Genomic DNA, 13,308 nt, shown 5'->3' on the forward strand with positions numbered 1-13,308 from the left:
TGACGCTGTGTGTCGACGTCCGCCGCTGCCGCTGCCGCCCTGGTCGCTGTCGCCCTCCGACAGGCTGTCCGCCCTATATAGGGGGTGGGCCTTGCACCCCCGGGGCTCCTCCCTCTCCTCGGAGCTCTGGCAGGTGAGCTGCGGACGCGTCGGCGCCGGCGCCGGCGCCGCCGGCCTCCACTCTTCGTCGTCTTCGTGCTGGAGCGTGCGCTGGCGCCGCTGCTGCTGCTGCTGCTGCTGCCGCTGCGCGCTCCCTTCCACCGCGTCCGAGCTGACGTCAGCGCTGGACCGCTGTGCGGACGCCGCCTCTTCCCTCTCGCGCGGGGGCGTGGGCGGCGGCGTGTAGCAGACCTGTCTTCGGCCGAGCGTAATCTCGCCCTCCGACCGGCCTCTTTTGTGACTAGATGGTTGCAAACTGATTCTTACGGCCGATGTCGGACTGTCGGTCCCCACGTCTCGATATTCGGCCTTTTCTTTCGGCCACTGCGCCACGAAAACTGGACCCGATCCCGTATCGGACTCGGCGGCGTCGCCCTCAGTTTCTCTAGTGCTCGGTCGCTCGGCCGTTTCACTGTCGTCTAATAGCATTCTCGTTTCCATCTTTTCGGCAACCTCTCGGTCGGGATCCTTGAAGTATTCCAAGATTTCACCGGAATCGTCGTCGTAGCATTTCTGAAAAGCGTACTCGCAGTTCTCGTAATCCTCGAGTTCCCCGTCGTTTTGGTCGTGCGCTTTGGTATACTCGACGGTCTTGGACACTACGTGCGCCGTATACTCGCGTACGTCGCCAGACGCGTCGGGTATTTCTCGGTGTTCGTCGGTAACGGGCGGCTCGGTTCCGATCGATTGGTGGCAGGCCGCGTCCGCGTCCGCGTCAGCTGTGGGAGTGGACGTGTCGGGCGCGGGCGGCGTATCTGGGTGCTGCTTATCTCCTAACTCGCTAACGTTGGCCGCCACGCCGCTGTCGGTCAGTGACGTTTCGCTCTCCTCGGCGACTTCGGGCAGCTCTCGGACGGCGCAGGAGCTCAGTGGAGTGCAGAGTAGGCTCTTGAGCCCGTTGCCGTCGATGGACGTGAAGGGAATGTCGTCGTCGGATCGGGAGCCCCTCCTCGGTAGTGGGTATGTCAGAGACCGCGCTCCGGACGGCTTGTGCGAGGCCTCGGACGAGGCGGTACCGTCCGGCGACTTGCCGCAAGATATCGTCGAGGTGGGGGCGACGAGGCCTTCGTCGGAGCCGACGGCCGAGTCTACGGAGGGAGTGGAGCCTCCCGCGACTTGCTCTTCGGTAGAGGGCACGGCTAGGTCGGCAGCTGGCGCTCGCTTGCGCGGCAGCGTCAGGGAACCACCTGCCGCCGTCGGAGGTGGTACAGCCGCTGGCGGCGGTGCCGCAGCTGGTGACGCGTAAGGGCTGGCGCGCGCCACGCACCGGATGTACTTTCCGTCCGACGGCGAGAAGTCCACCTGCGAGAAGGACGCGCTCCTGATGGGGATGCTTCTCTGGATGTAGGACCCGACGATGGTGCGGGGTTCGGGTTTCGGCAAGCGCAAGTTTACACAGTTGAAGATATCGTCCTCGGGCGAGGACGCTGCCGGCTTCTCCTCAGCGGTAACAGGGACAGGCAGTTGCGTGAGTGTCGAGGGGGCGGCGGTGGCCGCCTTGGCGTGCTTGGTACGCTGTGGCGGCAAGGGCGGCGGCGGGGGCGGGGGTGGCGGCGGCGGCGGCGGCGGCGGCGGGGGCGGAGGCGGCCTGCGCTCGCCACCCTTGAGCTTCTCGGTGAGCTCCCGCAGGCGCTCCGTCTTGTCGCTAGTGCGCGCCGGCTTCTTGCGGTGCGGCGGAGGGGCGGGGGGCGGGGCCGCGCTCGGGCTCTGCGCGTGCGCACTGCCGGCGGCGGTGGCGGCCGAGGCGGGGGTGGAGGGGGCGGGGCTCCTCCGGCCAGAGCGCTCCAGCCGGAAGCGCTGCAGCCGGTCCAGCGCGTTGCGGCGCGCGGCGCCGGGCCGCGGCTGCTCGTCGTCGGCCACGTCGAGGGCGGCGTGGGCAGAGGTGCAGGTGGCCGGCGGCCGCAGGGACGCGGGGAGCTGCGGCTTGGTCCGCACGGCGACGCGCCGCGCGCTGGGGGCGGCGGGGGCGGGGGCGGGGGCGGTGGCGACAGCGACGGCGCCCGCCTCACCGAGGCGCGACCATTCGAACGTCGACCGGTAGACGCGAGGCTGCAGATCCGACACTGGCTGAGCGCGCGCCGCTTCGCTACTATTTATGCGGCTAAAGATACCGGCGCGCCTATTAATAGCGGCCGTGTCGGTGGCTGTGGGGATCCGGGAGTGCAACAGCTGCGCCACTCCGCAGCAGCAGTCCGCCTCGTTGTTTGGCGCGCCTCCGCGGGGCGGCGCGTCGTTCGCCGCGTGGCTGCCTCCCACCGGCGACACGGACACACGCGCGCACGCCAGAGAGTACGTGCCCCCGCACCTGCAACACACGTGGTCGACTCACACTCGACAAAACACTTCAGTTTACAGTTTTTCATTAATTACGGTTCACTTAACTGTAATCGGCATTTTATACTAAACGAAGAGAATATCGCCGAAATCACCTGCCGGGGCTCTAGTCGTTTCTATAATGATTTGTAACTGACGAGGCAACTTCGAAATAATACAGCAACCACCTTGGTTACACACATCGTACTCGTCGGAGAAGTCATGTCTCTACACCGAACAACTAAGACCTAAATAGTATGTGATTGATAGATCGATGATTAGCACTTTTAGGCTTTTAATTCCCTGCTTAATCTTCGAAAGGACTGACAGAACATCAGTAGGCTACCCACTTTCGTTTTCGGTACTTTCTTTCCAAGTCACGATCGCTGACTGTTATAAAATATTTACAATTCCGGTTTCAGCATGTTACTGCCACCGACAGACGTGGAATGTTCGTAAAAAGATGCTTGCGCCGAAGTAAAAGGAAACTTTTAAATGAACGTTCATGCACACAGAACTATATTCTGTAGCTTTACACGAAACATGTTTATGCGAATATTGCACTTCAGTCGATGGCAATAAGGTACCGATAACGATAATGTTCATAGAAAATACGAAGGTTAGGGTTTAACATCCAGTCGACGACGAATTCATTAGATACAGAAACGATAATGTGAATATTTTATGATGATCAGCGTCCCTGATGTATAAAAGAACAATTTGCTTAACGAAAAAGTCTTGTTTTTGAATTTTTACACGCTCATTCAGAAGCATGTTGTAAGTTTCTCATTTCTGTTACTGATTCAAAATAATTACAGCAACAAAATATGTCTCCCACTCCCACTAACTTTTCAGATTTCCCACTTCCCTGCGTTAAAAACAGCTACTGCAGAAATCATTCCTGAAAGAATAACATTTTTAGTAAGAAATACGTAATTGATGTGGCACAGTTACACGGCTAATGAGGTAGGGTACAATGGGTAGTGAGTTTCTAGAAAGATAAATTCATATTTTCAAATTTCAGTCATTAAACTACGATGTGCAGACTGTCACAACGTAATCACAACAGTAACTGTCGATAACTTAACAGAATAAATGCCTTTCCAACTCCACAGAGAGTCTTACAGTGCAGAAAAAAAAGTACAAAAACCTTATGAAATTCCCATTACCGTGACTCTTGAATATGATGTTAAAACAGACGACTTAATCAATTCGTATTAACATCTTAATTTATAACAATAATCAATTCGTATTAACATCTTAATTTATAACAATGCGAGTTTCGAAATAATAGACAGCATAAACCAGTCGTCGTTTCCTTTCTAGCTTTATTGAAGCAGATCCAGATTTCGGCTAGTAACTAGCCATTATCAGTGCTAAAAATGCAACAAGTACATAGTCAGAGCATAGCATAAAATATTGCAATTCATGACTAAAGCTATACTGCTTGTATATTAAATTTCATACCAGTACTTCAGAGCTTTTTTACCTGCTCGAGAACGTCTAAATCTGTTGTTCGTCCTCCCGTCACAGTTCGTTCAAGACTATTGTGTAATGAAGATAGGCCTTGCAGAGAATACGTCGGTTGGCTGTATGGTACTCTCTACATGAAATACGTAACACGTAAGTTTAATATTAAAGCAACTATGGTCCCTAATAAAACTTAATATTGGCATAGCAATAAAATAAAATAAAATGCAAGTAAAATTATTGACTTACTGCTACATTTAACAATTAACATTAGCAGATGTAGAAATTCCAGATTCGTTCCTTGTGAACTAGTTGTTTGTTAGTCTTTAAAAAGCTTACGTAACATCAGCTTCATAAAAAAAATTACGTAAAATATTTACAAATCACTAGGAGATACAAGAAGTATGCTGTGAATATTGTAGTTGATTTGATTACAATGTTTTTTCTCTTGTACTCTTTCTTTTCTTTTTTTTAATCGTCGTGACGAGGTGTTATTGAATAATTTATAGATGGCGAAAAATACCGTAAGTAAATGTACAGCCATTCTCGATCTCTCCGTGACATCTTTTCTTTCGAACGCAATGTGTTCTCCAAATCTAATTTCCAGCCTCCTTCCCGCTCGGCCAACGTAACAGGCCCCACAGTCTGTGTAATCATTTTATAAACTAAGGAAGCATGAAATAAACTCTTTGTGTCTACAATATGTTGCAAAATACATCCTAGATTATTTGTGATTCCAAAAGACACTCTCACATTATACTTTCTAAAGACAGTTGCAATCCTTGTACTCGTTTTTTCATAGTGAGGTAAACTAACCAATTTAGTATTTTCTTTTGGAACCATATTATTGTAAGTAGCCATCTTATTTTTGTATTTATTAGCTATGTTCTTTTATATGTTAACTACAAAGTCATGTGGTTAGTTATTGCTGTTCTATATCATTTCAAAAGTCATATCACAGTCGTTGGGTGCATTCCAGTTTTCTAATGGAAGGTAATTTGAACAACGAGAGTAGAGAATTACTTGGCTTCAACATCCGCAGAAGTAAACTGCACAATAAAACAATTTTTCCATGCCCTCTGTCACAACTGCTCACCTTTAAAACGTGAAATAACACTGACATCATTCTGAAATCGCGACTAAGCTCAATAATTATTGTTTAATTAAATTTATCCAGATTTTATGGAACTGTATTTAGCGTATGGAGGTCTGCGACTGGTATATAAAAGTACAAAATTTTGTGGACGGTAGCTCATAAAAACTTTCTGGATTTCTTGACAAAACCAACGGAACTTCGTCGTCTAACCCCACTGCCATTAACAAAACAATAAAAACATCGCACTCATTTCAAATTTATTCACATAAGTAATCAATAATAAGTAGATAGGCACCTGATGAATGCAGCACACTGTCGAAATGCGTAGTGGCAAAATAAGCGTTGTTATTAAAACGAGACTGAAGCAGGGAACTGTGCTGTTTAAAAAAAAAAAGAGAAAAAAAGAAAAGAAAGTCATAGCCATGGTTCTGTTCCAAATAAATTTACATTCCTCCTACGCCCCTTCGCTGTTCAGCGTAAAAAAAGTCACTGTGCAAATGAGAGACGATTAATTCATGGTGGCAGGAACAACATTGTGGTCTGTTTTCATTCCTGCAGATACTAAGAATTATTTGATAACACGAAGTTTATCACATTGTCCCATTTAATACACAGGAACTTCTCAGACATAGAATTAGAGATAATGACGAGCCGACGAACTTCTTGAGGTAAATATTCAATCCCAGATAACGCCACAGACTTGAAACATATATAATTACTGATATATATTGGTCTGCATTCATTAACTAAACAAAGATTTTGGACAGCTGGGATGTTTCATCCTTCGTATCAAAACGCCGTGTTTTAAAGCACATAAATTTGCTAGTAAACCTATAATTTTTATCCAGAGTACAACACGCTAGTTTTACTGAATGCAATTTTATTTCTTCGTTTGCGCAACATAAATCGAATACATGCTTGTCTCTTGTTACAAGTGCAGACATAAAAAAGTGAAATAGTTGTGAGATGTTACAACAAACCTTCGTCAAAATCAAATTGTCATAGGTCCAGGTGAAAAGAGAGACTTCCTGAGAGGTGTACGCATTTAATTTAACAATGACGAGTTTCCCAGTCTACAAGCCTTGTTAGACACGGTGGCATGTTCCGAGCGCACTATCGTCTCATTAGTGTTGCATCCGTCAGCGAAAGGAAGACCATAGTTTGGTAAGGCTCCATGTCCCCTATGCAGTGTGACGGTATTGCAGTCTCAGCTTCAGTCAGCCGAGGGAAGGTAGGTTTATACTAAAGTCATTTACAAGACTGCAGCCGAAATTAGTGCTGAAGAATATACTCATCTTCACCTGTAATTTAAATAAAATTTTTTCAATTCCTTCACGAACACCATTCATTTTTCAGTTCCTCAGTTTCCCTAAATCAAGTAATATACACTATTAAATTGTTGCTGAACCTGCGAAAATTCAAAGTCATCGCAACAGAATCCACAGCCAAGAATTTCAGCTGAGAATAATTTACCAGTTTTGATGATTCAATATAATTTGCATTACGACTATGAAGGTGTAAGGTGAAGTATGTACATATTTGAATTAAGCTTACAAAATGAGGCAGCCACTGCTCATCAGTATGAAAACCGTCGTTGACACCCGAATGAAGAACAAGAAATCTGCCTCCTAAAGGAAGTTCTGGAGCACTTATAATCGGCGACTACGGGCATATAAAATAAAAGACGCTGTTTCCAGAGATTAGTAGAACAAGTCCGGCGCTTTTCGACTAAATAAGTTCTTCGTTATAGGCAGCTGATACAAGAAATTATCGTTATTTCTGGAATTCCCTACATCACTTCAGGTAAGTGCTGCGATGATTCCTGCGGAAATGCAGCAGCCATCTCCCTGCCAAACTGCTTGTCACGCGTTATGCTTCTACTTCGTCCTTGACGTGTAATTGTCGACGGTACGATAAATTCTATACTTTCTGCTTTTTCGTTGTTGTCTCTGCTCATCGAAGCGTGTCTGCGTTCATAACTGTAATTCTATAAGTATAATCACAGATATTTATTCCTTACACACTATACTTCCCTTAAAATAAAAAAAATAAAAAAAGAACTTAGAAAAATAGCAAGGAATATGCGCAACTTAAACTCTTTAAATGCGGATTATACAGAAATAGAACAATAAAAGGTCTTTAAAAACAAATTACAAGCAGTTTTTCTTAACGGGAGAACTAAAACAGAAACGTAATAGTAAAATGAAATGACGATAGTCAACAACAACAAAAAATAAGAAATTAAATATAATAATTAAAAAAGTAGATTACGACTAAGCTATTTCAGGAGTATCAGATCAGTCAACTAACATTAACAAGAAGCGATTTGTCAAGAGCTAGATATAACCTGCGCCGTTCACGGGAGCGCCTACAGGGGGCTGAGTATACGACCCGCATAACGTCTTCACAACACGTAAGGGCACGCGCTCACTGACAGCTATCGCTTCCGCTCTATTGCCTGTCAGCGCTTAACGACAATGAAGCTTAGAAGAAAATCTAAAAAGTGATAAAGCTGTAGGAGACTTTGTGATGTTTCAGTTGGGTGCACATCTTCACGCAAGGTGGCAGGTATCATAAATTAGGATGTTGTTGTTGTGGTCTTCAGTCCTAAGACTGGAATTAGGATAGCTACTTCGAATTGCTATATCTGGCCTTGGCAACGAACGTAGCACAAACTTTCTGAAGAAAGAAATTTCCAACTTTTTCTGCATTCAGGCATTAAAATAACTCAATGACAAGAGATGAAAATTTGTTCCGAACCAGGGTTCGAAGCTGGCTTTCACACTGTACGCGAGCAATCGCCTTAACCTTTTTTTTTTTTTTGCATTTGATCTGGGAGGACTTTATATGACACTTCTTAAAATTAGTCGTTGAATAATTCACTCAGTTTTTTTATTTTTTATTTATTTATTTTTTTTTATACGGAAGGCACGCAACCCTCTGACCGAACACGCCCCATCGCCTATCCGAGCACGTCTCCCTTCCGACCCATGTCCGAAAGAACATACAACATTTGCGCCTGACGGCATATCGATCTTTCAGTGCAGATGCACATAATGATCGGCCTCTCGCGGGAATACAGTGGGGCTGAGAGCGAAGAGGAATAATGAACAGGGGTCGCTGCTCTGTAGTGTGAGGCATATGGAGAAATGGGCCGGACGGGAGACGTGCTCGGGTAGCTGCAGCAGTTAAGGCGACCGCTCGCGTAAAGGGGGAAATCTGGGTTTGAGCTCCGGTCAAAATTACCATCTGTCGGCATTAAGTTATTCCAATGCCCCAATGCAGAAAAAGTCGGAAACGTCTTTCGTGAATTGTATATATACGGCTGAGGATATATTCAACAGTGCCTGTTCTTTGGGGCATGCATGTCCGAAAGAACAGACACCATACCTATATAACTAACTTTCTCGAAGATTAAAATTGTAGCCCAGAATAGAGTCTGATCCAGAATCACCGACATTGTTGTTACATACTGATGTGTCTACACACGGCTAAAGGCGCACCTCATAGCTTCGCCGGCCGCGGTGGTCTCGCTGTTCTAGGCGCTCAGTCCGGAACCGCGAGACTGCTACGGTCGCAGGTTCGAATCCTGCCTCGGGCATGGATGTGTGTGATGTCCTTAGGTTAGTTAGGTTTAAGTAGTTCTAAGTTCTAGGGGACTGATGACCACAGCTGTTAAGTCCCATAGTGCTCAGAGCCATTAGAACCATTTGAACCTCATAGCTTCAATCTCCCAAAATGCCTCTCGCATATTCTGGATTAGATGCCACGTATTTCAAGATGACAGTTATCACGCCCACCGAGCTAAACCTGTGACAGGTACGCATGGTGAACATTCTGGGCTAGTCTTAAGTCTAGAATGGTCCGTAAAGTACTACGACTATCTCAATTGAAAATCTTTGTGACACATCAAACATCAGGAATGGCAGTAAACAATAATGAAGGTCCTCACGTGTTATTATTGTGTTAAGAGATAGGCAGAAAGGGACCTCGTAAGTCCGCCATTTTACGCCACACCATGCCAAACTCTAGTTGTCATCAAAGTTTGCGGAAGTGGCACACACTGTTACGACGGATATGACCTTTTTCTTGACCGAGTGAGCGTATGTTTAACAGTAGACCTAGGACTTGGTTCAAAAATTACTTTAGCTCAGTTAGTCAGAATTATTGTGGCACTTAAACGTGCATCGCTGTCGTGTGCTATATAAGCTACAGGATTAGCGTCCGCTGCTTCGCTCGCTTTTGCTTGGCAATTACAACAAAAATAATTTTGTAAAGATATATTAGGCCTAACGAAAAAATAATTTATTAAAGAGCTGTTTCTTTTCCTGTGCAATTCTGACAAACCCAATTTGCCGTGATGACTGATAAATAGCTTTCTTTGATTTAGTTTACGAAACGCAATACCATCTAAACTTTTCCCGCTAATTACAGACGTACAGGAATGATCTTTTCAGGATGAACTTCTAACTAAAAAGCGATTATGGTTGCTGTAGTCATAAGTTTTTGTTAACCTTGCCTTTTGAGTTCTCGTGACGATATTTCCACAGAAACTTTGATATTCTAACACATATTTCTTTGTTTCTAATCGAATAGTCAAATATAATTTTTCGTAGATTTAGAATTAAAAATGTGTTAATACAGCGAAATATTTTCTCAAATTTTCATCCCCTACCTCACTGAAACTGGTAATTGTTTTATTTCTAACCAAACAGCCAAATTTTCATATATTTCATAGACAGAAGTGACAATACTCAGTAAATGACTGAATATGATGTTGTAAGCCGAAAACCGGTTAACACAATAAAAGTATCACTATAGAACAAAAGCAAACTAGCGCTTTTCGTTTATTATAGCTGATTTATTCATGGATTCTCCCAAAATACTCATATTTTACTGTGCAAACGAAATACAACGGTCAGAATCTATCCGTTCCTAACACTCTATGAAACTAGACGCCTCATTCACTAAAGCACTGTTACAGAGACTTGGGATAAGATTGAGTGTATGAATAGCATTGTGCATGCTGGTCATTGGCCATTGACAAAGGCAGAAAAATATTTCTGAGATGGTACTACTCACAGGCTATTCATGGCATCATTTTCTTCTTATCACTATGTCTAATATGCTGTGTAGTATCATAAGCAGGCTGCAACATGTCTCAAGCATGTCCCAGAAAACTGACGATATAAAAGACTGGAGATATCTGGAGCGCATTTTGTTGGAACATCTGTTAGAAATTGTGTACATTTATTCCTTAGCGTCTTAAGATAGAGGAACATTGTGGCCAAGTAGATTGCAACCCTTGGAAAGCTAAGCACGGCAGGATGAGTAATAAAGACATTGACTGGAAATCAGTAATAACACAGACGATATGTGGGACTGTTGTAGCGTATCATTGACAGTGTAACTTGTCTTGAAGTATGCAAAAACAGTCCGATGAGATTACCGGGTTTCAGGTCCGCCTGTTATGCAAAAAACTGTTTCTTTACATAAACCTAAATATTTTTCAGGCACCTTTGTGTCATCATCAGTGGGTATTCTTATTCCGTTCCGTAAAATATTAGTATATTTAATTCATAATTATTGTAACAATATCAAGCCTAAAAACAGTTTTTGTAGCAACCTCTGTACATTACTGTAGACTGGTAACTTGTCATCTATAATTAACTGAAGTTACTGTGAGTTTGGTTGGCGACCTAACAAATCATTTTCTCTGCGAACGTTATTTTGTTGTACGAAAATTTTTGCAACTATATCTTGTAATTATTTACAGTTAGTTTCTGAATGTTCACTGTCATCGCCGGCCGGGATGGCCGTGCGGTTCTAGGAGCTACAGTCTGGAACCGCGCGACCGCTACGGTCGCAGGTTCGAATCCTGTCTCGGGCATGGATGTGTGTGATGTCCTTAGGTTAGTTAGGTTTAAGTAGTTCTAAGTTCTAGGGGACTGATGACCTCAGATGTTAAGTCCTATAGTGCTCAGAGCAATTTGAACCATTTTTTTCCACTTTCATCTGCATTTCCATCTGTTGTTGAAAGGAACACATAAACACGCATTTTAACAACAGATGAGAATGCAGATGAGAGCTCATATTTCGAGATTTAATGTAAGTAATCGCAAAATATAGTCGCGAAGTATTTTCACACAGCAAAATTACCTTCACAGATGAAGTGTTTCGGGGTCTTCCACATCGCGAAACGCATTGGCACCACTTTGCTTGAACCGCTGCAACGCACACTCCACTGTAGCAACTTTTGTTGCTATTGCCCTACTAGAACTTCAGAGCTACAACTAAAGCTCGTTTTTCAATTCCAGATTTCTGCTTCCGTCCCATTAGGAGGTAGTATGGTTTCGAATGACCCCATCTCAGGTCAAAGCACGTCAGTGTTGTTGTGGATACTCATCAACGCCCCTGTAGGCAAACAACCAGTGAGATACGCAACAGAGGCGCTTAGCCTTTACACATTCACAGCATTTAATTATCAGAACGGAAATATGAAAGAATATTCAAAATGAAATCCCTGTTTTAACCAAAAATCCATATTTGTGACACGTGATCGAAACCTTTTGACCGGTAGTTTTCTTGCTCTCGTATTTTATTCATGAACGGAAAAACGAAAACGTAATCACTTTCTCGGCTCGGTAAACTTACAAGTTAACCTACTATGTAATTGTTATTCATAGATAATCGGAACGAAATCGGTGTCGCAAAACCTTAAATGCAATTTCTTAGACGATACACGATGCAATTAATTGGAGCGATGCAGTTCTAATTCATTTGAATACGTTCCTTGGATATCTAGCTAAATTTGAGTAACAACATTGAGATTGTCATAATACTAATCCATTAGGAACCACTTGTTTTTCAACTGACTTCATCTGTTACCCTTCCAGCTCTCAAGGTATGAGCCCTGATTTTAATTTAAAACACAGCAACCAATTTGCGTGTAATGCCCTCCCTCCTTTTCCCACCCACTGGTCATCAATCTCTCACACCTCCTGTCTCCATACTACCTCCCGCCCTTCTTCCTCAGTCTACTGCACTGGACTCGCATTCGGAAGTGACAGTACTCAAATCTTCATCTCTTAGTTTACATTTCGAAACTCTTCCCACGTCGCTTAAGGCACGTGTCGGGACGGTTTCTTTGAAAAGGATACGGGAGGTTTCCATTATTCTTCCCCAGAGACCTCGTAGACAACAGTACGTTTAACTCTAGTCTTACTTTTCTTGGTATCCCCGCCTCCGTTTTGCTTCTCTCATACATTTGAAACACACACACACATCGCGACGCGCGCGCTCACTCCATGAAAGGAAGGAGGGAGACGAAGACTATTGTGGCATTTTACATCACATCTTCGCGCGCGCTCGTAACGTAAAAAAAAAGGAAAGAGACGGACACGACTGTAGCATTCTTACATAAGATTTTTGAAAAGGATCATTTCTACTACGCAAAATCTTCAAATAACGGTTTAGGTAAAGTGAAACATTGGAAGACAGCGTTTGAGCATCGAAAGGTATTTGTATGGCTATTGCGCAGAGCGAGATGGCGCATAAGCTACACAGAGGACACGCATTCAACAGGGCTTCGGTTCACATCCCCGTTCAGATATCTAAATTTAGATTTTCCAGCGTTTCCGTAAATCGCCCAATGAAAATGCGACAGTCGCTCACTTCAACATGATATGCCTTTTTTCTCTTTTATCATTCTATAATCCAAGCTTGAACTCCGTCCCTAATGAACTCGTCGACGACGGGACTTTAGAAATTCGTACATAAGTAAATCAACATTTACGTTACGTTAACTTTAAATGAATCCACCAGTTGGTGGAGGTACGCTCATGGACAGAATTCAAGAGAACCCTAGCCTTTTCGTTGTGCTGAACTGCAAAGCTTTACTCTCTATTAAACAGATTAACATGCAACGCAATACAGTCCTACTAACCTACTGTCAATTCACATGTGTCTCTAGTGTTCTTCACAGGAAGCAAAGAAATTAGCAGCCACCTGGAAGTAAGGGTTTAACAAAAAAAACTTAAAACAAAAACGTTTTAACAAAAAGATCAGTTTTCTTTTACCATACAACGAGTAAGGAAAATAGTGTTCAGCCAATAATTTCAATTATCTCCGTCGTGTGCGCTTTTTTGTATGCGATGTGCAACTCGTAAACAGATTTACTAACTGATCTGCGACATTATTTTTCCCACTGCATTCTGAGTTATTCACGACTGGCAGATGCTTTTCTACAACCCAGTCTTCGTAATTTCAGT

The 13,308-nt window shown here is 44.1% G+C and overlaps 1 protein-coding gene across 1 annotated transcript in view; it reads right to left on the reverse strand.

The window, feature by feature from the left end:
• Positions 1-73: 73 nt before the first annotated feature.
• Positions 74-13,308, reverse strand: part of LOC126470870 (nascent polypeptide-associated complex subunit alpha, muscle-specific form-like) — a 314,837-nt gene continuing 301,602 nt past the window's right edge. Inside the window, exons 2-4 of the mRNA XM_050098886.1 lie at positions 1,724-2,464; positions 252-1,480; positions 74-198 (exon numbers count right to left, since the gene is read on the reverse strand). Of these exons, the coding sequence (XP_049954843.1) occupies positions 74-198; positions 252-1,480; positions 1,724-2,464 (2,095 nt within the window). The remainder of the gene's footprint in view (positions 199-251; positions 1,481-1,723; positions 2,465-13,308) is intronic.

This window comes from Schistocerca serialis, chromosome 3, assembly GCF_023864345.2.
Source record: "Schistocerca serialis cubense isolate TAMUIC-IGC-003099 chromosome 3, iqSchSeri2.2, whole genome shotgun sequence".
Lineage (NCBI taxonomy): Eukaryota > Metazoa > Arthropoda > Insecta > Orthoptera > Acrididae > Schistocerca > Schistocerca serialis.